Source organism: Ipomoea nil, unplaced genomic scaffold, assembly GCF_001879475.1.
Source record: "Ipomoea nil cultivar Tokyo-kokei standard unplaced genomic scaffold, Asagao_1.1 scaffold1237, whole genome shotgun sequence".
In the NCBI taxonomy this organism is placed as follows: Eukaryota; Viridiplantae; Streptophyta; class Magnoliopsida; order Solanales; family Convolvulaceae; genus Ipomoea; species Ipomoea nil.
In genome coordinates, this window is record NW_017617665.1 from 2,110,198 (window position 1) to 2,137,915 (window position 27,718).

At 34.9% G+C, this 27,718-nt stretch overlaps 1 protein-coding gene across 1 annotated transcript; it reads right to left on the minus strand.

Annotated features, from left to right (window-relative positions):
* Window positions 1-30: 30 nt before the first annotated feature.
* On the minus strand, window positions 31-27,607 carry LOC109183965 (putative late blight resistance protein homolog R1B-17). The gene is made up of 4 exons (XM_019333992.1): window positions 27,584-27,607; window positions 27,105-27,279; window positions 24,119-25,512; window positions 31-369 (listed from the first exon to the last, which is right to left on the minus strand). Exons 1-4 carry the CDS (start codon window positions 27,605-27,607, stop codon window positions 115-117), a joined length of 1,848 nt encoding a protein of 615 aa, XP_019189537.1. The 3' UTR covers window positions 31-114.
* Window positions 27,608-27,718: the final 111 nt, after the last annotated feature.

A 27,718-nucleotide genomic window follows, 5' to 3' on the forward strand; every position in this document is an offset into this window, starting at 1 on the left:
CTTCAAGGATACAAAAATTTCAGTGTCTTCTTGAAAGAAGAAAATGGAGCGAGGGTTGTTTGAACTAAACAACACATAATAGTCAAACCTATGTTTGCATAAACTTAACCAACGTCATGAATTTGCAAATGCATTTAATGACCACCTTGGGAGTTGCCGAGTATTTACTGCACATAAAATTCCCTCTTTTTGAGCTTCTCTGAAACAGATGTTATGCATGACACTGTGCACCCTACAAGTCTTAATTTTGCCATCAACAGTCTGTTTGCTTATTAAGACAAGACTCCTATCAATGAGGTCCTTTAAGTAACAATAAGCAATCATTTCTAACTCCTTATTCTTTGATGGCTTCACAAATCCTTCAGCAATCCATAATCTAAGAAGTATTTTAACTTGGATCTCACTGCGCTTTGGAAAGACTCCAAGATATAGAAAACAACCTTTCAAATATTCTGGCAACTGATTGTACATGAGAACAAGTGCACTATAATCTAGAATTCCCAACAATTCTATTTCCTTTTCAATCTTTTTCAAATCATGTTGTATGTTGTTTTTACATTCAGATAATCGCTTGGCAACTACAACAATTAACAGTGGCAATCCTTCACATATTTCCACAACATGGAACAAGTGAGTCCTGAATTTTCCAAAACTCGGTGCCTTATACCTTTGAAGAGGAAAGATAGTACAGAATAGATCCCAACTTTCATTTGGATCTAGTAAACTCATAAAATGATGATATGTAGTACCTTTGATTGTGTAAGCAATAGCATACTCAGCCACTCTATAGAATCTAGTGGTCAGCAATATGCAACTTCCATTCACTGGAAAATTATTCCAAAATAATTCATTCCAATGCTGAGTGCTCCATATGTCATCAAAAACAATTAGATACGGCTTTTTCTTCAAGCATTTATGAACCTGCTCCAAAAGAGGGTCTCCCTTTATAATTTCATGATTTGGTAAAATTGACTGGATATGGTCTGATCTTCTAGTACTTTGCCCTTATTGTATTTCTGAGTCACTGTAAACCATCTTCGTTCCCGGAAATGCAATGCAACTGGTTGATCTTCAAAGACTTTTCTTCCTAAAGTAGTCTTCCCTATGCCTGGCATCCCAATAATTGGGATTACTTTGACACCATCAAATCGACTGAAGAGTTGATTCTTGATCATACTAACGTCATTTTCACGACCAATCATTCTGCCCTCAAGTTGTGGATAGCACTGCGAGAATTCAAATTCAGACTGAGTATCTTCTTCTTCTTCTTCTTCTTTTTTAGTTGAATCATCACAACATTCCCAAGTCTTCTGTCTCTCCTTTTCTTTATTGATGATCTCCACCAGCTCTACCCTCTTTTCTTCTGCTTGTTGCAAGGTTTGAAAGAGTTCCTGGAAAGCTTCTTCTTCATGCACTGTGTCTTTGGCCAGAACTAAACTACTCAGTTGTATCTTGATGTCATCATCATCTACAACTAAATCTCTTACTTTGGTTTCTTTGATAGCAGCAACATGAAGTCCGGATGTATGAAGAAATCCTCGCAAAGAATAAAGGTTTTCAATGAAAGATCTGAATAGGGTTTTATCATAAAACACCCTCGCGTTGGATCGTAGAGACTTAATATGATGATCTATTATTCCCATGAGATGATAAGTTAAATAATCACCATTCTCTCTCTCATTATACTCTTTTTCGTCCAATTCCTTGATAATCTCCAACACATCTGCTGTCTTTTTTTGTGGTTGTTGCAAGATTTGACACAGTTGCTGGGAAGCTGCTTCTTGATTCACTGCGTCTTTGGCCAGAACAAAGTTGCTTACTTGTAGTTCGATGTCATCTTCAACTTTGAGTGCAAATTCTCTTATTATGGTTTCAAAATATTTGATTGCAGCAGCACTGGCACTGGATTTCTTTTCCAGAAACTCCTGCAAAGAAGAAAGGTTTGCATAGAAAGCATTGATGGGTGCTTGATCGCCATGAAGAGAAACTCTTGGGATGGGTTGCAGCAGAAACTGAAGCTCAATTGTTGTCTTTAGAGAAGTTAAAGCAACATAAGCCATCCCACTCTTTAATTTTTCTGTGATTTCTTCAATGGGAAAATGCAATTGCAAGTTTGAGCTGCTAGGTAGGTAGGTACAAGAGTGAGTTATGAGAACTGAGAAGAAGTTTGAGGGTAGTGGATTGTGATAATAGCAAAAGACAAAGGCATTAACTTCTGTGTGAAAATTTCAATAAAGCCGGCTTGCTGCCAGGAAGGTGAATTTGGAGTTTCATCTCTAGAGAACACCGATCACATGGCCAACCAATTGCAATTTGTATTGTGGATCAGGTTCACATAACATTATAGCCTCTGGATCAAAATGGTGTCGCTTTGACATTTAAGTTTTAAATGATTATGTAGTTTTCATTTCTCATGTTTCAACACAAATTTTAATTTATTGTAGGTATAGAATCAATACTCTTATGACATCAAGCCCGTAACTATAATCTCTAAAAATGTATACAAGATAAATTTCATCTTGTAACCTTCGCTGACAAAGGACCACAAAGAGGACTAGTATGGCAAATTGCTCATAGTTGACTGGCTTAAAGCAAAAAAATCAATAGGCCGCCCTCGGAGTTGAACTTGAAATCTTATGGTATAAGCTAACAATGTGATCAACTTGGTTGGCATTTTGGCAATCATTATGTTGTGGAACCGTGTCCACCTTGCAAGGTGAACACGGTTCTTATTCATAATTACTGACTATATGTTCATAATTATAAAACTATATATTCGTAATTTTTGAACTTCATATTCATATTTATTGAACTCTATGTTCACAATTACAGAACTTTATGTTCATATTATTACTGAACTATATGTCCATAATTATAAAGCTATATATTCATAATTTTTTAACTTCATATTCACAATTATTGAATTTATATATTCATAATTACAAAACTATATGTTCATATTTATGTTCACAAATCTATGTTCATAATTATAGAATTATATTTCATAATTTTTTAATTATATATATATATATATATATATATATATATATATATATATATATATATATATATATATATATATTTAAATAATTTACATACGACGTCGGTTTTTAGGTAAACACCGAAGCCGTATATATTTATTATTTTTAAAAAATAAAAAATAATTAGCCTACGGCGTCGGTTTTTAGGTAAAAACCGACGCCGTATATATATATATATATATATATATATATATATATATATATATATATATATATATATATATATATTTAAAAAAAATAATAAATATATACGGCTTGGGCTTTTACCTAAAAGCCGAAGCCGTATATATTTATTATTTTTAAAAAAAATAATAATTAACCTAAGGCGTCGGTTTTTAGGTAAAAACCGACGCCGTATGTTCTTTTTTTTATTTATTTATATGCGTTTTATGTTTTCTACCCCACCTGTATCAATTTTCAAACCCTGCGCAGCTAGCAATTTAACATTCAGCATTCAACATCAACTAATTTATTAAACTAATTCAAGCTACTAAACATAAAACTAATATAAGTACCACAATTCAACAAAACTACTAAACATTAAGCCAATAAACATAAACTAATTTTAAACGTAAAGTATCAAACTATTAAACATGAAACTAATATAAAGAACACAATTCATTAAGCTAATTCAAGCTACTAAACATAAAACTAATATAAGTACCACAATTCAACAAAACTACTAAACGTTAAGCCAATAAACATAAACTAATTTTAAACGTAAAGTATCAACTAAGAAGCGTTTTATTAACCCATTCATCAATAAGAAGCTTAGACCATTTGTCTCTAACTTCATCAATCTCTTTTTTGTTGTAGGGCAATCTTCCTTGTCTTTCCAAAGCCTACAAAGTTCAAAAGAAATAAAATTAATAAATAAGCAAGTATTTTTAAACATTTGAAGCCAAAAGATATATTAAGAAATTACTTGCCTTATCCATTCCTTTGCTTAGATTGTTGGAAACAATTTCCAACATGAACTTCATCACATAATAACCACATTCGGTGGTTCCCTTTTGTATAGCACACTACATTGAATTACAATAAAAATAAAATAAATTAATAAAAAAAAAACAATAAGTTTGCATGTTTTACAAAGTGAATGAAGTACTTACCGAACATATAGTCCATTTTGGTGAACGATTTTGTTTCTTTCCACTCATCATGTTTGTTGCAGTCATACACCTATTAATATAAGACATAGAATATATATAAATACTTGGCATCACTAGTTTAATGATAACTATTAATTAATTATATAAATTTACATACGTTTCCATTATATGTTTAATGTCTTCACGCGGCCCATGACCAAGTGAATCAAACCAAAAAATTTCATTTAGTCGAGGACAAATCGCCATCAACATCCAATGCTCACTACAAATAAATAATTTATTAGTTTTAAGTGAATATAATATATAATAAAAATATATTATATATAAGTACTTTTATTTAAAACGTAATTAATACTTACTTGAGAACATATGGGGCTAAGTATACCAATTTCTTCCCCGACTGCATGGTGGCATTTATATATGATTTCCTGTCTTCCATATTATTCATTTGTGGTTGAATCCAATATGGATCTAGGAAGCCATACGTGTCTTTTGATGCCAACTCAAAACTAATGTAAATACCCCTATTCACAAACACAACCAATTATATATAGATTACCAACTATATAAATATAAAACTATTATGAATAAATAATACTAAAGAACTTATTACCTCATAAAGAACTGAATTAGAGAAACATCGATGGTCTCCATATTGGATTTGCAAACATGCGCTTAAATCTTGGAAGAATTGGGAGATACCACAAAACTTTAGCTGGTGGACTTTTCAAACGTACTTTACCACTCTCTCTTGTTTTATAACGAGATGCCCCGCATATTTGACATGCATGCAAGTCTTTGTAATCATTCCTAAACAATATGCAATCGTTAGGGCAAGCATGTATTTTTTTGTATCCCATACCCATGGGACACAACATCTTTTTGGCATCATATGTACTCTTGGGAAGTTCATTACCATCTGGAAGCATATCATTGACTATTTTAAGTAAAGCAGTAAAGCTCTTGTCGCTCCACCCATTCCCAGCTTTCAAGTTGAATAATTTTAATACAGCAGATAATCTGGTATATTTACTACACCCTGGCCATAAAGGTTGTTTTGAATCATTCAATAATTCATCCAACTCATTTGACCGATTGGTAAACTCTTCTCCAACATCGCGAAACATTTCATCCAACCGATCTTCAGACTCATCATCTTCATTGTCAACATACATGTTAGATGTTGTAGCCACATCGCTTTCACCGTGCCAAATCCATTGTGTATAATATGGATTAATCCCATTAACAATTAGATCATCATATATGTCTTCTTCACCTAACCTTTTCTGATTACAACATTTCGTACAAGGACAGAAGAACCTCTTATTACTATTCGGAAGGTTATTATTTGCAAACTGTAAAAAATTTCTAACTCCATCTTCATATTCCTGACTAAGTCGATTAGCTTTCATCCAACTTTTATCCATCACAAGCCAATCTAAAATAATAATAACCTAGTTAAACATTTGTTAACAACATTTTAACAAATTTATATAATTATAACTACTACAACAACTACACTATATTCATTTCGGCCAATTAGTATTACATTTTTCTCACAACATTTTAAGTTAAATTATTTGATAAGTTATATACTTGAAAAGGCAAATTATGGACCAAGATTCACCTAGCATGGTGGGTCTTGGTCCAAAACAACATCATTTTATATTAAGTATCAACTAGTGCAATATATTCAATATATAACATCATCATGTATTATACACTTAGCTTGTTCACTTAAATTATTTGGTAAGTTATATACTTGAAAAGGCAAATTATGGAACAAGATTCACCTAGCATGGTGGGCCTTGGTCCAAAACAACATCATTTTATATTAAGTATCAACTAGTGCAATATATTCAATATATAACATCATCATGTATTATACACTTAGCTTGTTCACTTAAATTATTTGATAAGTTATATACTTGAAAAGGCAAATTATGGACCAAGATTCACCTAGCATGGTGGGTCTTGGTCCAAAACAACATCATTTTATATTAAGTATCAACTAGTGCAATATATTCAATATATAACATCATCATGTATTATACACTTAGCTTGTTCACTTAAATTATTTGGTAAGTTATATACTTGAAAAGGCAAATTATGGACCAAGATTCACCTAGCATAGTGGGCCTTGGTCCAAAACAACATCATTTTATATTAAGTATCAACTAGTGCAATATATTCAATATATAACATCATCATGTATTATACACTTAGCTTGTTCACTTAAATTATTTGATAAGTTATATACTTGAAAAGGCAAATTATGGACCAAGATTCACCTAGCATGGTGGGCCTTGGTCCAAAACAACATCATTTTATATTAAGTATCAACTAGTGCAATATATTCAATATATAACATCATCATGTATTATACACTTAGCTTGTTCACTTAAATTATTTGATAAGTTATATACTTGAAAAGGCAAATTATGGACCAAGATTCACCTAGCATGGTGGGTCTTGGTCCAAAACAACATCATTTTATATTAAGTATCAACTAGTGCAATATATTCAATATATAACATCATCATGTATTATACACTTAGCTTGTTCACTTAAATTATTTGGTAAGTTATATACTTGAAAAGGCAAATTATGGACCAAGATTCACCTAGCATGGTGGGCCTTGGTCCAAAACAACATCATTTTATATTAAGTATCAACTAGTGCAATATATTCAATATATAACATCATCATGTATTATACACTTAGCTTGTTCACTTAAATTATTTGGTAATATAAGTTATATACTTGAAAAGGCAAATTATGGTCCAAGATTCACCTAGCATGGTGGGTCTTGGTCCAAAACAACATCATTTTATATTAAGTATCAACTAGTGCAATATATTCAATATATAACATCATCATGTATTATACACTTAGCTTGTTCACTTAAATTATTTGATAAGTTATATACTTGAAAAGGCAAATTATGGGCCAAGATTCACCTAGCATGGTGGGCCTTGGTCCAAAACAACATCATTTATATAAACAATAATAATATTTCAAGATATACACAATAATATATAAACAAAATTTCATAAAATTCCACATATACACACAACAATTCATAATTGACCCACTAACTTATAAAATTAAATATATACACAATTATTCCTAAAATTTCGAAAATATACACAATAATAATATATAAAATTCAAAATTCAAAAAATATTTATACATAACCATTTTTAATTTATAATATATATATATATATATATATATATATATATATATATATATATATATATATATATATATATATATATATACGTACGTACCTTGCAACGACGTTGGGCGACGGCGAGGACGGCGGCTTAGGGCGACGGCGAGCGAGGCCGAGGCCGAAGACGACGGCACTGTTGCGAGCGAGGCCGAGGACGACGTCGACGTGCGGAGAGCGAGGCCGACGGCAGTGGACGACGGCTTAGGCGGCGGTGGAGAGCATCGGTGGCGTAGGGCGATCGGCGGCGGTGGCGTACGGCGGATGGAGCAGTGAGCTGAGGAGTGAGCAGTGAGCTAGGGCGTTTGGAGCAGTACGTGAGCTGGAGCTAGCTTCATAAATTTTTTTTGGAGTAAGTATGTACCTGCTAGCTCGCTTCATAAATTTTTTTTTTTTTTAATTTATGTATACGGCGTCGGCGTTATACGACGCCGACGCCGTATACCATTTAAATATTTTTTTTTTAATTATAGTAAATACGGTGTCGGAGATTAATTCTCCGACGCCGTATCTACTATTTATTTTTTATTTTTTTTTAAAAAATTCGAGTATACGGCGTCGGCGATATACGTCGCCTACGCCGTATACCATTTTAATTTTTTTTTTAATTATACGATACGGCGTCGGAGATTTAACTCCGACGCCGTATCTCCTATTTATTATTATTATTATTATTTTTTAATTTGAGTATACGGCTTCGGCGTTATACGTCGCCGACGCCGTATACCATTTTTATTTTTTTTTTAATTATTAGAGATACGGCGTCGGAGATTAATTCTCCGACGCCGTATCTACTATTTTTTTTTTTTTTTTAAATTCAAGTATACGGCGTCGGCGATATACGTCGCCGACGCCGTATACCATATATATATATTTTTTATTTGAGATACGGCGTCGGCAACGTATAACGCCGACGTCGTATCTCGTATTTATTTTTTATTTATTTTTTATTTAATATACGGCATCGGCCATACCAAATAACCGACGTCATATGTATTTTTTAAAAAAATAAAAAATAATTTTAAATATTTAACGTCGGATTTTCAAAAAACCGACGTTATAATGTAGACGTTAAATCCGTTTTCTGTAGTAGTGTATATATATATATATATATATATATATATATATATATATATATATATATATATTCATAATTATAAATAATTTTGGAACCAAGGTGGACACCATTCCACGGCATAATTTGCCCTTGGTTGGAGTTATAGGCACATACGGATTCTTAATTTGCATCAAGAAATGCATATTTTGTAAAATTTATTTAACTTTCTAAAAAAATTAACATGAGTAATAATATTTAATTATTCGTTAAAAACTCAATATATATATATATATATATATATATATATATATATATATATATATATATATATATATATATATATATATATATATAATTGCACTCAGGTGCGAATGAAGCGCCCAAGAGGGAATATGTGAACGAATCAGCGCGCGACACGTGTCCAGATCTAATGGATTAAAATACACGGTGGCATTTTCATAAATAATTGAACATTGAAGTACAAGTAAAATGTATTAAAAGTACATGAAAATGTATTATAGGTGCAAGTAAAATTTACACTGAGCAACAATACTAAGTGCACATATAGTAAGTAGTTGCACCTATAGTTATAAGTAGGTGCACCTAGGTGCATGAATGTTTGCGGGAAGTGAATGTTAACAATGACAAAATTACATTCACTTATAGGTGAAAGTAGGTGGACCTATAGTTATAAGTAGTTGCACCTATATTTATAAGTAGGTGCACCCAGGTGCATGAATGTTTGCAGGAAGTGAATGTTAACAAGGCAAAATTACATGCACTTATAGGTGAAAGTAGGTGCACTCGTAAGTGATTTTACTTGCACTTCGATGTTCAATTATTTACGAAAATGTCACCGTATTTTTTTTAATCTGGACACGTGTCGCGTGCTGATTCGTTCGCATATTCCCTCCTGAGCACTTATTCGCACCTGAGTATATCCCTATATATATATATATATATATATATATATATATATATATATATATATATATATATTGCTCTCATCATAGGTTTGTCAGTTAGTCAACTAGATATATTTGGTAGTTCAGTTGGTTTTCGTGTAAAAAATTACACACAAAATTAATTACATTTGTGTCAAGTAAAATATTGTAGTTGTTATATCTTAGATCACGGTTCATCTTGCAAGATGAACTCAAATCGTATCAAATAAATGTATTTTGTTAGCTTAAAAGTTTGAAACATGATTAATATCAACATTTTGATTTTAAAGCATCCATACCAATTGATATAGTGTCTAAAACTTATTACTCTTAGTGGAAAAATATTATAAATTAAAATAAATTATAAGATTTTAAATAAGTTTTGCAAAAGAGAATGGATGTACATTTTCAGTCCTAAAATTGTTTATTGACTAAAATTCTTTACATTTATTAATTGGCCGGTCGTGAACTTCCTGATTTTCGTACAATATATTTCAAAAAATCATCAAATAGAAAAAAAAAAACAAAAGATGAATACTTAACGATCTACTATGCACCACTCAAACCTGTACGATCCACACACTGCATGCCTTCATAACCCAACTTCACCGGTACTCGTTCTACCTGACTCGTAATAGACCTTAGCTTTCGTTTCCATGAGAAAAACAAAACTGGGTTGCTTTCTGACTTTTCTAAGAGTCTCACCCTCTGAGGCATTCATCTCCGGTGACTCATTCCTGGTGTTTGGTGATCCGGTGGTCCTGGTAGAGTGGTGGAAGGTGGAAGCCCAGCGAGTAGCAAGTGTGGTGTGGTGGTGACCGATGCTCTTAGAAGTCCTTGTTTTACAGGAAATTTTGAGAGAAACGTAATAAATCACAAACTCGAGTTTTATATTTTTTATTATTTTATTTTATTGTGACATATAGTGTGAAATATTCTTCGTAATTTCGTGATATTATTCATTTTGAATTGGTGGACGCAGTGTGCTTAGCTTTATTGTGAAATTTTTGATATATTTGGTTGTATACATTGTATACACGGTGAAATCTCTATCTCCTAATTTTGGAAAATATGATAACATTTTATATTAGCATCAGTCTGATACTTTGAAATCTCTATCCCCTATGGATTATCATTTATTTTCAAGGATTGAGGACCCTTAAAAGAATATCAAATTTTAACGCTGCTGCAATCAAAGATTTGGAAATTTTCAGACACTTTGCATTCAAAGCAAAAGAGGATATGGAAAAACAATCATGGGAAGTTCGTTATTCCAGATTCACAGATAAACATAAAAAACTTTCTAAGAAACTCCTCCAAACCTTGCAAGAAGTAGCTGAAAACACAGCAGAGCTATGGACAGAATCAGCAACACAAGCAACGAAGCCGATGAGGCCAATGAAACACAACCACCTATTCCTTGGTTAAAACATAATTCATGCTAGTCTGTGAATGTTAAGGGAGGAGATAATGGATCATCCTCGAGCTGCTCTCCAAGGTTTGAGGACAGAATGGTTGGTCGTCAAAATGATGTTAATTACTACAATAAAGGATCAACTCTTCAGTGGCTTTGGTGGTCTAAAAGTAATCCCGACTATTGGGATGTTGGGCATAGGAAAGACTACTTTAGCTCGAAGAATTTTTGAAGATCAACTAGTTCCACTGCATTTCGATGTAAAAATCTGGTTTACTATGCCCCAGAAATACAATAAGATCCAAATACTACGCATCCTCCTTCGGTCAATTGCACTAGCAGAGCAACATGAACTTAAAGAGGGAAGAACTCTAGTAGAGATGATGCAGGAATGCTTGATAGACAGGAGGTATCTAATTGTTTTAGATGACATATGGAGCACTCAGCATTGGTGATGGCGTTCACACCAGCAACACAACACAAGGAACCTGAGTAATATCTGTTTGGAGGCTCAAGAATCTTTTCCCTAGATTATATTAAATGCATTTTCATTTTCCATGTGTCTTTTACAATTCCTAGAATTTGAATGTTACGTTGCTTTGTTTTATGCCTATATATTAGGCCATTTTGTAACCAGAAGGGGGACTTGAAAATTATTATGAATGTACTTCCTGTTTTGTTCTAATGAATCATTAGAATTCTTTGTTCAGCTACTGCGTTCTGCATCAGTTGGTATCAGAGCCATTAAGTTCTTAGGCAACAAACGAGATAGCGGTACATCCCTCTCAAATTGTTACGACCCAAAATGGTTCGAGATGGCAATACCGGCGGTGGTAGCAATCAACCCATTGGCGATGACCGTGGGGTAGAAGCCATTTGGGCAGCATTTCGAGCACACGAGGATAACTCTAACCGCGAGTTCCAAGAACTTCGTGGTATTCTTGAAGCTATACGTTTGGGAATGAATGGTGGTGGGATAAATCCGGCTGCCAATCCCAGACAAAACCAACCTGTGGAAGGAGCTATTCCGAGGCAAGCACAACACCCACCCCGGCGCTATAACTTTCAGGAGCAAATGGATGACAGTGATGACGAAGATACTACAAGCCACAATTATCCTGCACAACGACGAGAGTACTACAGACCCAAGATTGACCTTCCTTGCTTCAATGGCAACTTAGACATTGAATCTTTCTTAGACTGGTGCTATGAAGTTGAAAGCAGTTTTGAGATGCTAGATGTCCCTGAAAACAAGCAGGTTAAGTATGTTGCAAACAAGTTACGCGGTGGGGCATCCGCTTGGTGGGATATGACTCAGAATAATAGGAGGAGGCAAGGAAAAATTCCTGTGACCTCATGGAGAAAAATGAAGAAGCTCATGATGGGGAGATTTTTGCCCCCTGACTATCAGCAACAGCTATTTCAAAAATACCAACGTTGCTCTCAGGGAGGTCGGAGCGTGAATGAATACACAGAAGAATTCTATCGGCTTGGAGCGCGTTGTAATCTGTCTGAGACTCCTGAACAACAAACTGCACGCTACATAAATGGGTTGAGATTTAATATCCGAGAACGAATGGCTTTGGCTCCAATTTGGACGGTTGATGAAGCCTATAATATGGCTTTGCGGGCTGAGGAATTGTTGTCTCAAGCTACTTCTCGTAAACAGTCCATGGCAGCACCGTCTAGAAATACTACAGAGACCAATTCCCAGAGAACTACTCCAAACCAAAATTTTGTTCCTTCACTATCTCATAATTTGCAGGAGGCAGTAGGCAATAATTCTAAATTCCAGCGACAAAAAGGTGGTGAAATATCTTCTAAAAGTATTGCACCAAATCCTTATGCAAGACCAATGACGGGCAAGTGCTTCAAATGTGGTGAACCAGGACACCGCTCAAATGAATGTCGAGCTAGAAAATCTGTCAACCTTGTGGAGGAACAAGATGAGTTTGACGAAGAGGGAGTCACTAATGAAGATGAAGTAGAGGTTGCCGAAGAAGTCGGAGAACACTTAAATTGTGTTGTACAGAGGCTTCTGTGCACTACTGAAAGAAATAATCCTGCCCAAAGAAACAACATCTTTCGAGCTCATTGCAGTGTACTGGGAAAAGTTTGTAAACTTATTATTGACAATGGCAGTTGTGACAACATTGTATCCAAGGCACTTGTGCAACGTTTAGGACTGCCAACTAAGCCTCACCCGAAGCCTTACAAATTGGGTTGGATAAAAGAAGGGCCATCTGTTATGGTGATGGAGGTTTGCCGTGTGCCGGTTTCTATTGGGAAGAGCTACCAAGACACTGTGACTTGCGAAGTCATTGACATGGATGCATGTCATATTCTTTTAGGAAGACCATGGCAGTTTGATGTAGATGCTATTTACCATGGGCGGCAGAACACTTATGAATTTTTGTGGAAAAGTAAAAAGATATTAATCCCTCCTATTTCTTGGAATGTTGCAGACCAAAGAAAAACATGTGCTGTCACTGCAAATTGGAAGGAATTTATTGCAGAAGCTAAAGACTTCAAAACTATCCTTCTAGTGGTGGGTAAGGAAATAGACTCTCAATATTTTGTTCCTAATGAGCTGAGATCTTTGCTAAAGGAATTTTCAGATGTTGCACCAGAAGAACTTCCTGATGGATTGCCACCTTTAAGGGACATTCAACACCAAATAGATTTGATACCCGGAGCAAGTCTACCTAATCTCCCACATTATCGCATGAATCCCGTGGAGAATGAGGTTGTAAATAATATAGTTGTTGAACTCTTACGGAAGGGATTTATTCAAGAAAGTAAGAGTCCATGTGCTGTGCCGGCATTACTCGCTCCAAAAAAGGATGGCAGTTTTAGAATGTGCGTTGATAGCCGGGCTATTAACAAGATCACCGTCAGGTATCGTTTCCCAATTCCGCGATTGGATGACATGCTAGACCAACTCCATGGTGCTACTGTTTTCTCAAAAATTGACCTTAGAAGTGGATATCACCAGGTGCGTATTAAACCTGGAGACGAATGGAAAACCGCTTTCAAAACCCGAGATGGTCTTTATGAATGGTTGGTAATGCTGTTCGGGTTGTCCAATGCTCCTAGTACTTTCATGCGGCTCATGAATGAAGTCTTAAGGCCTTTCAATGGCAAGTTCATTGTTGTATATTTTGACGACATTCTGATATATAGTCAGAACCAGGAAGAACACCTAAGGCATCTAAAGTTGATATTGCAGACTCTTCAGAAACACAAGTTGTACATCAACTTAAAAAAATGCTCTTTTATGGTTGAAAAACTTGTCTTTCTTGGCTTTGTGATTAGTGCAGATGGAATACGAGTTGATGAAGAAAAGGTGAGGGCAATACGAGAATGGCCGACTCCAACGACCGTGGGGGAAGTTCGAAGCTTTCACGGTTTAGCCACCTTTTACAGAAGGTTTATTAAAGATTTTAGTAGCATTGCAGCTCCCATCACTAATTGTTTGCGTAAAGGAAATTTCAAATGGGATGAGGTGGCTAATGCTAGCTTCAATGAACTAAAGGAGAAAATCACATCTGCCCCTGTTCTTGCATTGCCAGACTTTAACAAAGTTTTCGAAGTTGAATGTGATGCCAGTGGAGTGGGAATAGGTGCTGTGTTGTCTCAAGAAAAGAAACCAGTGGCATTCTACAGTGAAAAACTAAGCCCAGCTCGTGAAAAATGGTCTACTTATGAACAGGAACTCTATGCAGTGGTACGAGCTTTGCAGGTTTGGTCTCATTATTTAATGCCTCGTGATTTTGTGATTTACTCAGACCATGAAGCTTTAAAATACTTTCAAAATCAGAAACACATGAACAAAATGCATGCAAGGTGGTCATCTTTCCTTGAGCAATTCTCCTTCGTGATTAAGCATAAATCTGGAGTATCAAATAAAGTGGCTGATGCCCTTAGTAGACGAAGGAGCCTGTTGATCACATTGCAAGGAGAGCTCATTGGGTTTGAACTACTAAGGGACCTCTATGATTTTGATGAGGATTTCAAAGAAATATGGAAGAAAGCTCAACAACACAACTCAACTCAAGACTTTCATATTTTAGATGGATATCTGTTCAAAGGAAATCGCTTATGCATCCCAAGGACATCTTTACGGGAAAAGCTCATTAGGGACTTGCATGGTGGAGGTTTAGCAGGGCATATGGGCAGAGATAAAACGATTGCTAGCCTAGAAGAGAGGTATTATTGGCCACAATTGAAGAGAGATGTGGCCACCTTTGTGAAGAGATGCTCTATTTGTCAAACCTCTAAAGGGCATGTGCAGAATACTGGTCTTTATACACCTTTGCCAACTCCAGAGAATATTTGGGAAGATTTATCCATGGACTTCGTGCTTGGCCTTCCCAAAACACAGAGGGGAGTAGATTCGGTGTTTGTGGTGGTGGATCGGTTCTCCAAAATGGCTCATTTCATCCCTTGTAAAAAAACTTCTGATGCTGTTCATGTGGCCCGACTATTTTTTCAAGAGATTGTTCGTCTTCACGGTGTCCCTCGATCCATAACATCTGACAGAGATTCAAAATTTCTCTCTCATTTTTGGACGACTCTTTGGAAGCGCTTTGATGCAAGTTTGAATTTCAGTAGTTCTGCGCACCCACAAACGGATGGTCAGACTGAGGTCACAAATCGTACTCTCGGGAATTTGATCCGGTGCATTTGTGGAGAGCATGTTAAGCAGTGGGATTTTGCTTTGTCACAAGCTAAATTTGCATACAATAGCTCTGTTCATATGTCCATTGGGCGTTCTCCATTCTCTGTTGTGTATACAAAAACTCCACGCCATACTGTAGACCTTCTTCACTTACCGAAGGTTGATGGGATACACAAATCGGCCTCAAACATGGCTGAACAAGTCAAGAATGTCCATGAAGAAGTTAAGGCAAAGTTGAGCGCTTCAAATGCCAAATATAAAGCTGCAGCCGATAAAAAGCGCAGACAACAATTGTTTCAAGTTGGAGAACATGTGTTAATATACTTACGCAAGGAGAGGTATCCTGCAGGCACTTTTCACAAACTCAGTCCAAAGAAATATGGCCCATTTGAGATTCTACGAAAGATCAATGACAATGCCTATGTCGTGAACATACCAGATGACTGGAAGATTTCGAAAACCTTCAATGTTGCGGATATCTTCAAGTTTTATCCTGGCCAAGAGTTGTATCCAAATGAAGCTAACTCGAGGACGAGTTTTTCACAGGTAGGGGAGTATGATGGCGTTCACACCAGCAACACAACACAAGGAACCTGAGTAATATCTGTTTGGAGGCTCAAGAATCTTTTCCCTAGATTATATTAAATGCATTTTCATTTTCCATGTGTCTTTTACAATTCCTAGAATTTGAATGTTACGTTGCTTTGTTTTATGCCTATATATTAGGCCATTTTGTAACCAGAAGGGGGACTTGAAAATTATTATGAATGTACTTCCTGTTTTGTTCTAATGAATCATTAGAATTCTTTGTTCAGCTACTGCGTTCTGCATCAATTGGGATGATATCAAACATGTTTTTCCTCGTTATGAGGAAGGAAGTCGCATATTGCTGACCACTCGGTTCAATGAAGTGGCTGATTATGCTTGCACATTCAAAGGTAATCATCATGTTATGAGTTTACTAGATCCAAATGAAAGTTGGGAACTATTCTGTAATATCTTTCCGCTTGAAAGGTATAGGGCACCAAGATTTGAAAGCTTTAGGAGTCATCTGTCCAATGTTGTGGAGAAATGTGAAGGACTGCCACAGGTAATTGTTACCGCTGCTGTGTGTTTATCTAAATGCAAAAACAACATACAACATGAATTGAAAAAAATGGAAAAAGAAATTGAGTTGTTGGGAATTCTAGATTATAGTTCACTCGCACTCATTTACAATCAGTTGCCAGAATATTTGAAAGTTTGCTTTTTATATCTTGGAATCTTTCCAAAGCGTAGTGAAATCAAAGTCAAAACGCTTCTTAGGTTATGGGTTGCAGAAGGATTTGTGAAGCCATCAAGGAATAAGGATTTAGAAAAGATTGCTTATTGTTACTTATAGAACCTCATTGATAGAAGTCTTGTGTTAATAAGCAGTTGGACGTTTGATGGAAAAATTAAGACTTGTAGGGTGCACAGTGTCATGCATAATATTTGTTTTAGAGAGGCTCAAAAAGAGGGAATATTATGTGCAGTAAATACTCAGCAACTCCCAAGGTGGTCATTAAATGCATTCGCAAATTCCTGTCGTTGGTTTAGTTTATGCAAACATAGTTTTGACTATTATGTGTTGTTTAGTTTAAACAACCCTCGCTCCGTTTTCTTCTTTCAAGACAATTCTGAAATTTTGGTACCGTTCAAGCTGTTAAGAGTTTTGGCATTCGTTCCATCTCCATTCCTCCAAAGAGTGCCAATGCAGTTAGGGGATTTAGTTTTTCTAAGATATTTATCTATAACACAATGGTTTGAAGGTCTCAACGATGTAGTGTCAACTAATCTGAATTTACAGACTCTTGTTGTTTGCGGAAGTGACAGTGAATCACAACTTGCAGTACCTACTCTCCATTTGCCATCAAAAGTTTGGGAGTCACCACAATTAAGGCATCTGGAACTTGGTGCTTTGTATACTGTTGATCCTCCTAGTGTGGTAAAGAAGAATTTGCAAACATTATCTTGGGTAGGTCCAACTCATTGCAGAAAGGAAGTGTATTCCAATTTTCCAAACATAAAAAAACTAAATATATTCTGTAAAGAAGACTTAGAGCCCAATCACATTGGTGGATCTTCCAGCAAACACATCATTTTGGATAACTTGGACTATTTAGCACGACTTAAGAGTCTAACGATTTCAGTTTCTGTTGGCTGCATGGTAACATTTCTTGAACGGTGTGCATTTCCATCACAACTGAAGAAATTGAGTTTGAGTGGGACTAATCTTTCTCGGTGGGATTTAACTATAGTTGGCTCATTGAAACGTCTTGAGATGCTGAAGCTGGAAAATGCTTTCCTTGAAGAAGTGTGGAGAGTAGCTGAAGGAGGATTTTATGGATTAAAGTATTTGGTCCTTAAAGATAAAAAACTCAAGAGGTTGGAGGCCTACACAGATGCTTTCCCATGTCTCGAGCACCTAGTTCTAAGATGTTGTCATTATTTGGAAGACATTCCAAGCAGTTTTGGAGAAATTTTCTGCTTGAAGTCAATCGAGTTGGATAGGTATAGCCGCCCTTCCATTGTCACTTCTGCCAAGGATATTCAAGAGAAGCTAAATAAAAATTTTGGAAAAGCAAATTTTGAGGTTAGAAGCTCGATCTGGCTTGATCATTCTTTGTTATTAGATGTTGAACATTGCAAATCTGTTGCTACTTAATTTTTTCTAACTTCATTTGTTTTCTGTATTTTGCATTACTTTATCATAGATCAAAATTGACGAATGAGGGTATATAGTAGAATGTGTAGAAGATGTTGGGGTTGGCAAATTTGAAAAGACAAAAATTCTGAGGTTAGAATTCATTCTTAATCTTCTTTTTTTCGGTTTTATTAAAATTTTTTCTTATCTTCTTTTTTTTTTTTTTAAATATTCATGATTCTTTACAAGTAATATCTGTTTTATATATATTTTTAACTTTCTCAAACATTTTCAACCCAAAGAATTTAAGCCTCCACCACAGAGGTTCAAACCTATGACCGTCCATTTGGTTTCTCTATTTTGCATTACTTTTTCATGCTTGGAAATGAAAGAGGCTGAATATGATGAATCAGGCAGCTGGGCACGTAGTAGAGTCTGAAAAAGATGTTGGGGTTGGCAACCTCAAAAATATCAAGCATGCCACTGCCTGATGCAAATTGATTTACAAGCTAGCTAGGCAAAGTATATTTCTGAAAACTGCTCTAATTCTCCATTTTTGGCGTCATACATTTAATTTCCTGCAATGCCACAAAGCATATATTAGATTTGACATTTTCTTCTTAATTGCAGGTTTTCAAGCTGAAAAACTCTGAACTAGAAGTGGTATGTTGTTAAGGTGATTGGTTTTCTTAACAAGATCAAGATCTAGCTAGCTGCTGTAAAACCTGGAAACCAAATGAACACAGTAGATTGTTTTAGCTGAGATTTCCATGTAAAAAGGGATGAAAGAAGAAAACTACCTGCCCTCCTTTAAGGAAATGGCATGACTAGAATTGTAGTTCTTTTTTTTTTCTTTTTTTTTAAAAAAAAAAATATATATAGTCAAGCACATAATTCGAAAATTTTATTATTATAGTCAAGAAATCAAGATGAGAACTAATGGAGGTTTTTTTTTTTTGGGCGATGAGAGGGACTCGTGAATCTGTAATCACTATTTGAGGGTAAGCATTAAGTAAATAGTGCTCTCTCGTAATAGCTTGCAAATCACACATGAGAGGTGTGAGGTAAACCACACTAGGAGTACCCTGTGTAATAGGCTTAACCGAGAGAATATTGCCAAAAATCAAACTTATAACCAATTCTATCATGGCCTCATGGAGGTTTTATTGCCCCCATGTAATATACATACTAATGCTCTAGATTCTGGAGTTACAGGATCAATGTGGGACTCTAAGGAAATTGTAAAAAAGTTGTTAAGTCTTTTAGTTTATTTGAAATCTTTGATTGCCTTAATTGCAAGATCATTTGATTGGAAGCAAGGGAGGAGGCAGAATTGAATAGTGCGGGGGGCCAACTACGATTGAAGTACTAAATCAAATACATTGATATCCAGTTAACATATTTCAAAGTAATCATTACATTATAGATTTAATAAAGTTTAGAATAAATCATTTACAATTGAATCTATATTAAATTATTTTGCAATATGTTTTTCATTATATTGCTTTGTACGTTGAAAGAATGAAACATTCACAACATATTTTAAAAGACTATTGATTATTTCTTGAAAAACTCTCTTCACAATATAACATAATAGCAATTGTTTTCTCAAATACATATACTACACAATTGTTACATTATTATGCATTTTTAATTAAATACAAAATTTATCACATAACCACAAATCTGCATAATTAACCAAATAAATGCACCTTGATATCTATTATATATTTAGAATCAAACAAAACAACTATTTAAGATAAACAATAGAATATGAAACAAAAATTAACCAAACAAGTAGTTACAAATAAAAAGCAAAAATTAACTTGAAAAATATGCATAGATTTTATTAATGACAAATTATCTTGTTATAGCGTATATGTCACACACACACACATAGATATGGTTCTAGAGAGAGACAGTAGTAGGTAGGTTAAATGGGGTTTAATTTGATTATCATCAATATTGGGAAGACATAATTTGAAATGGGAGAAAACTGGAGAAGTTGAGAAGATGAAGAAGTTTATAACTTAACTTGTAAGATTAATTTAAGTGAGAGGGGGCCAAATATTTGGAAGTAACAACAAAATTTTAAAGTTATATATAATATTTTTTAAAAAAATTAATACATATATAGTATTAAAAAAATGGGGAGGGGGGCCAAGGCCCCCCAAAGCTTACACTTCCCTCCGCCCCTGATTGGAAGAAGTTATTAAATGCATTTGTAAATTTGGGTCGTTGGTTTAGTGTATGCAAATATAGTTTTGATTATTATGTGTTGTTTAGTTCAAGTAATTTGTGCTCTATTTTCTTCTTCCAAGAAAATTTTGAAATTTTTGTACTCTTCAAGCTGTTAAGAGTGGCATTGGTTCCATCTTCATTCCTCCAAAAAGTGCAACTGATGCATTTAGAGGTGATTTGATACTTTCCCATCAAATAAATTCTCAGAAAAATTGTATTGGATAACATTTAAGATAATCGACTTTGGAATGATATCCGAAGATGTTTTCCATACCGAAATTCTGAAAGTCGCATATTGCTTACTACTAGGCATTTCAATCTGAATTTCAAGGATAACTTCTTCTATAGGTATAACTATATCCATAAAATGATTTTGCTAGATCCAAATGAAAGTTGAATTGGGATCTATTTTGCAATATCCTTTCTCTTAAAGAGCTTCGTATGTCACCTTAATTTGATAAAATCAGGAGGCATATTGTAGAGATATGTGATGGACTACTATTGTTAATTATGTAAATGCAACGACATATTAAAGGAGTGGGAGAAGACTAAAAAAGAAATAAAGTTATTGAGAATTTTGGATCATAGTGGTCTCATCTTCAATTACAATCAACTGTCGCAAGATTTAAAAGTGTGCTTTCTATATCATGGAGTCTTTCCAAAACGAACAAAAGTCCTAGTTAAAAATTTTATTGGGCTATGGAATTGCTGAGGGATTTTTTAAGCCATTGGAGCTTAGAAAGTTAGAAAATCAATGTTATGCATATTTACAAGAGATTAGTGTCAGATCGAAGTCTTGTCCTACTATGCAAGTCAAGTTCTAAAGGAAAAATTAAGAGTTGTAGGATGGATATTGCCTTGCATTGTTTTTGTGTTGGAGAAGCTCAAAGAGATGGTATTTTCTATGCAGTAAATAGTCTACAACATTCATAATTGCCATTAAGTGAGATTGCAAAATCGAGTCGTTGGTTAAGTTTATGCAAGCATAGTTTTGACTATTATGTGTTGTTTAGTACTAACAACCCCCACTCCCTTTTCTTCTTTAATGATGATCAACTTTTGTTCCTCTCAAGCTCCTAAGAGTTTTGGCCTTTTTTTCACCTCCATGCCTCCAAAGAGCGTCAATGCATTTAGGTGATTTAATGTTTTGTGATAATAGCTCTGTAATTAAACAATCCAAAAATTCAGTTTTTCACGGGAGAACCAAACACATTCATGTTTCTTGCGAGAACTAGTGGAAGATGGTGAACTTACATTAGTCCACTGCAAGTCATACGACCAAGCAGCACGCAGATCTCTTCACGAAGCCTCTCAATGCAGCATCATTCCTCAAGTTAAGGAGCAAGATAGGAGTCCAAGGAAGCTCTTCTCTAAACTGAAATCAATTCAGTTTAAGGAAGAGAATGTTACGAAAATTAATTTAATAAAGTTAGCACAATTATTGTAATAATTCAGATTATTAGTCAGTCAAGTTTGTTAGGTATATTTGCTACTCTTCTGCATTTAGTTAATCATAGCATTATTTTCCGTTCGTCTATATGCTTCTTCTTTCAATTTAAAGAGCCTTTTCCTTCTTCAGTATTCCTGATTTTCTATCTACATATGATATATCTATCATGAACTCATAAATAAAGATATATAGTAAATACCTGAACCTGAGCTATCCATATATATATAAAGCCTTCAGAATGCAACATTGACAAAACCATATATATACACCGAATGCTGCTGCATCTTTGTATTATGTCCAACAACAGAACACAGAATGGGCTCCTGCAAATGAGAAACCATTTGGGTGTCAAACAAGAAGAAATATATGTTTGGATTGAAGATTAGTTAATGAAGTCAGGAGAAACCAGCAATTCGATCTTGCCATTTAAGCATCTCATCATCATCACCAAAATTGAATATATATGTAATTGACTCCATGCATGCATATTATATATATGGAATTAATCTGATGAACTTCAATTCGTGTAGTTTGGTCAACTATATGGATCAGTGTTGCAAAAATCGCGCCTAGGCGCCGATTAATCGGCACCTAGGCGGCCTAGGCGGTCTCCAGGCGCCTAGCGGTTTTTTTCCATTTCAACACCATATATGTTCCCCTTACCTCCAAATCTCCAATACTTTGAGTAATATATAGCAGCTTCCAAGTTGCTCTTATCTCATGTTGCTCTTCTCAAATCTGAATCTGCTTGGAAGAGCCAGTTTTGGGGTTGCGCCTCTTTAACAGATTTCTGAATCTCGTTTTGTTTAATTTGTGGATGTAAGACTTCAATTTCCCAACTCCAATTTCTTCCTCTACCATCTGCCCCCCTGCCCCTGCCCCTGCTGATGATTCACCCTCCTCCTCCATTTTTATCTATCAAAACAATAACAGATTTTGCACACAAGTTCAGCGCATCTAAGAAACAACAAAATAGAAAATTAAGAATGAATGAATAAGGCAGAGCTTCCTTCTAACCTCAAAATTTTCTTTTCCAAAATTCTTCTTTAGCTTCTCTTGAATAATCCTAGCAGAAGCAACAATGGAAGGGCGGTGGCTAAACCTATCCATTTTGATTGACTTGAAGCAGAAAATTTCTCCAAAACAGCTAGGGATCTCTTCCAAACACTCACAACATCTTAGGACTAGGTGATCAAGACATGGGAAAGAATCTGTGTAAGCCTCCAACCTTTTGAGCTTTTTATCTTTAAGGACCAACAATCTTAATCTATAGAATCCTCCTTCAGCTACTTCCCATACTCTTTTATGGAACACATTTTCCAGCTTTAGTACCTCAATCCATTGCAACCTCCCAATTACTAGAAAATCCCACCCAGAAAGATGAGTACCACTCAACTTCAACTTCTTCAGTTGTGAAGGAAAAATAATACACCTTTCAGGAAAGGTTACAATGCACCCAACCGAAACTGAAACTGTTAAACTCTGTAGCCGTTCTAAATGGCCCAACTTATCCACAATAAAGCAATTGCTGGAACATCCACTAATCTTGCTGGCCTCTAAGTCTACTTTATAGAAAATTTTTAGTATTTCTATATTTGGAAAATTGGAATACAGTCTGTTTTTGCCGCAATGACTTGGATCCACATCCACCCAAGATAATGTTAGCAAATTCTCTTTTACCATGCTTGGAGGATTGACAGCATAGCAAGTGCCAAGTTCAAGATGCTTTAATTGTGGTGACTCCCAAATTGTTGGTGGCAAATGGAAAATAGGTTGCGATTCACTGTCACTTCCAGAAATAACAAGTGTCTGCAAATTCACATTAGTTGACACAACATCACTAAGACCCTCAAACCATTGTGTTAATGACAAATATCTTAAAAATAGCAAATCCCCTAATTGCATTGGCAATCTTTGGAGGAATGAAGATTGAACAAATGCCAAAACTCTTAACAGCTTCAAGGATACAAAAATTTCACTGTTTTCTTGAAAGAAGAAAATGGAGCGAGGGTTGTTTGAACTAAACAACACATAATAGTCAAACCTATGTTTGCATAAACTTAACCAACGACACGAATTTGCAAAAGCATTTAATGACCACATTGGAAGTTTCCGAGTATTTACTGCACATAAAATTCCCTCTTTCTGAGCCTCTCTAAAAACAGATGTTATGCATGACATTGTGCACCCTGCAAGTATTAATTTTGCCATCAAAAGTCTGTTTGCTTATTAACACAAGACTCCTATCAATGAGGTCGTTTAAGTAACAATAAGCAACCCTTTCTAACTCCATATTCTTCCATGGCTTCACAATTCCTTCAGCAATCCATAACCTAAGAAGTATTTTAACTTGGATCTCACTACGCTTTGGAAAGACTCCAAGATATAGAAAACAACCTTTGAAATATTCTGGCAACTGATTGTACATGAGAGTGAGTGCACTATAATCTAGAATTCCCAACAATTCTATTTCCTTTTCAATCTTTTTCAATTCATGTTTTATGTTGTTTTTGCATTCAGATAAGCGCTTCACAACTACAACAATTAACAGTGGCAATCCTTCACATATTTCCACAACATGGAACAAGTGACTCCTGAATTTTCCAAAACTTGGTGCACTATACCTTTGAAGAGGAAAGACAGTACAGAATAGATCCCAACTTTCATTTTGATCTAGTAAACTCATAACATGACGATATGTACCTTTGTTTGGGCAGGCATAGTCAACCACTCCATAGAATCTAGTGCTCAGCAATATGCAACTTCCACTCACTGCAGAATTGCAAAATAATTCTTTTAATCCAACCCAATGTTGAGCGCTCCATATGTCATCCAAAACAATTAGATACCGCTTTTCCTTCAGGCATTCACGAACCTGCTCCCGAAGAGGGTCTTCCTTTATAATTTCATGATTTGGTGAAATTGACTGGAGAACGTCGCGTAGCACTTTGGTCTCATTGTAATTTTGAGTCACTGTAACCCATCCTCGTACCTGGAAATGCAATGCAACCTCTTGATCTTCCAAGATTTTTCTTGCTAAAGTAGTCTTCCCTATGCCTGGCATCCCAATAATTGGGATTACTTTTACATCTTTAAAGCTACTGAATAGTTGATTCTTTATGATACTAACATCATTTTGACGACCCACCATTTTTCCGCCCTCCTCAAGCTTTGGATAGCACACAGACTGAGTATCATTGGCCTCAGCAGCTTCATTGCTTCTACTTGTGTTGTGGATAGTGCTCAACAGCTTTGCTGCGTTTTCTGTTACTTGATGCAAGGTTTGAAAGAGTTGTTCTGTAGCTTCTTTTGCCAGGCGGTGCTCCTCTTTGACCACACAAAAGTTTCTGAATTGTTGTTCGAGGTCTTCTTTAGCTTTGAGTACAAAGTCTGTGATTTCAGCTGCACCAAAATTGGATTTCTGTAGAAACATTTGCAAATCAACGAGCGTGTGTTCGAGAGATCCTAGTGTTGTTTTTACGTCGTCAGACACCCTTGTGTTGGGTTGCAAAGACATAAATGTTGTCATGAGATTAGTTAAATCATCACAACATTCATAAGTCTTCAGTCTCTCCTCTAGCTCTACTCTCTTTTCTTCCACTTGTTTCAAGGTTTGACACAGTTCCGAGGATGCTTCTTCTTCATCCACTGTGTCTTTGGCCGGGTTGTTGACTTTTTTGTGCAGATTTGACAAGGAAGAGACAAAAATAGGTAGAAAGAAAAATGTGGACTAAAATATGTAAAGTACTAATCTGATTACCTTCTTCTTATTAGGATTTAGGAGAAGAAGGTAATTAGGTTACCTTCTTTAACAAAAAAAAAAAAAAAAAAAAAAACAAAAAAAAAAAGTAGAAAAGCTGACAAGCCAAAAAGAAAGAGAAGAAGGTATTAAGAATACCTTCTTCTCTCACCTCAATTATATGTAATTTTTTTTATTTTGTTAAATAATTATATTTAAAATTTATATTAAATATAAATTATACCATTTTAAATATTTCATTGGGACGATCGAAACAAGACTAATATTGAATATATATATATTAATTAAAATTTCAAATACATCACATATAACTAGAACATAATAAAACTAATACGGAGTAACGATAATGGATCGAAAACAAAACAAAAAAAATCGATCCATTTGATATCGGTTATCGATTTTGTCTTTTTTTTTTTTTTTTTTTTCCGATAAGAATGCTCACCACCAATTTAGCTTTCATAACCCATTTAAAATCAATTCATCGAAGAAATTTTGAACGTTCATAATTAGTTTATCAAATTACGAAAAAATTTTGACCGCAAATTGATCAATTAAAACTAATACGGAGTAACCAATAATTAATCGAAAACAAAACAAATTTTGACGGCGGCAGTAATTTTTATTAACATTAATTAATTATTTATAACAATGATTATTTTTAATGAATTTCACAATATTTTTGAAAATTGTGTTCTATTTTCTAATATCAATACTATGTAGTATGTATTTTAATTTTTATTATGTTCTAGTTATGTTTGATGTATTTGAAATTTTAATTAATATATATTCAATATTAGTCTTTTTCGATCGTCTCAATGAGATATTTAATATGGTATAATTTATATTTAATAATACAAACTTTAAATATAAGTATTTAACAAAATAAAAAATTACATACAAAACAAATAAATGATACATTTGGAATTATAAAAAAAGAAGCAAGGGCAAAATAGTAAAAAAAAAATTAAAAAAGAATGTGAAAAGTTTGTGGCATTTTTGGCCAAAGCAAAAAAAAAAAAATAGAAGAAGGTAGTCCAATTACCTCTTTTCAAATAGGGTTTTGAAAAGAAGGTAATGACATTAGTACTTTACACATTTTTGTCTTGGGTTTTGAATCAACACATTTTTGTCTCATTCATGTCAAATCTACACATTTGTTGCTATGTCCCGTCTTTGGCCAGAACAAAACTGCTCAAGTGTATCGTGATCTCATCTTCAACTAAATCTCCTATTTTGGTTTCCAAATATTTGATTGTAGCAGGAGCACGAATATGAGAAAATAATTGTCGCAAAGAAGAAAGACTTTGAATGAGAGATTTGAATAGGGTTTGAATTTGATCATAACCCACGCTCCTCCCGTTGGATTGTATAGACATCATATGATGATCTACTAGTCGCTTGAGATAAGTTAAATCATCATTCTTTCCCTTATGATACTCTTCTCCGCTGTTGATAATCTCCATCACATCTGCAGTCTTTTCTTGTGGTTATTGCAAGATTTGACACAGTTGCTGGGAAGCTGCTTCTTCATGCACTACGTCATCTTTGGCTTTGGCCACAACAAAGTTGCTTAGCTGTATTTCGATGTCATCTTCAACTTTGAGTGCAAAGTCTCTTATTAGGGTTCCAAAATATTTGATTGCAGCACCACCGACACTGGATTTATATTCCAGAAAGGCCTGCAATGAAGAAAGGTTTTCATAGAAAGATTTGATGATGGATGCTACTTGATCATCATGAAGATGAAGAGGAACTCTTGGGATGGGTTGCAGAAAGTGAAGCTCAATTTGTTGAAAGAAGCCAAGAAGGGCATTAAGGACAAGAGTCAAGAGGGGCACTAAAGTCCTTTTTCATTTGTATTATGTTTCAACCGTTCTTCCCCATGTGCATCTTGTATATAGCTATAGTGTTTTTTTCCTTCCAGCTGTATTCTTTTTTTATGCAAAACAGATGAAACAATGCAGTAAACTTTTCCTTTTTCACGTTCAGTTTTTCCCTTTCCGTCATGGTATCAGAGCCTCCACGGTGCAGTAGTTGAACCGGCGCTGTCTCCGGTGAGCCAAGTCAAGACAGGCATGTAGCTTCGCCAGTCAATCGCTCGCCGGCGTGGCCATCTTT

Coding starts and splice junctions, on each gene's coding strand:
- LOC109183965 (XM_019333992.1), bottom strand. CDS start 27,607: ATGACGGAAAGGGAAAAACTGAAC. Junction 27,280..27,583: donor CGGAAAGGGAAAAACTGAAC/GTGAAAAAGGAA, acceptor TCTTCATTGCAG/GCCTTTCTGGAATATAAATC. Junction 25,513..27,104: donor AGCAGCTTCCCAGCAACTGT/GTCAAATCTTGC, acceptor TGCACAAAAAAG/TCAACAACCCGGCCAAAGAC.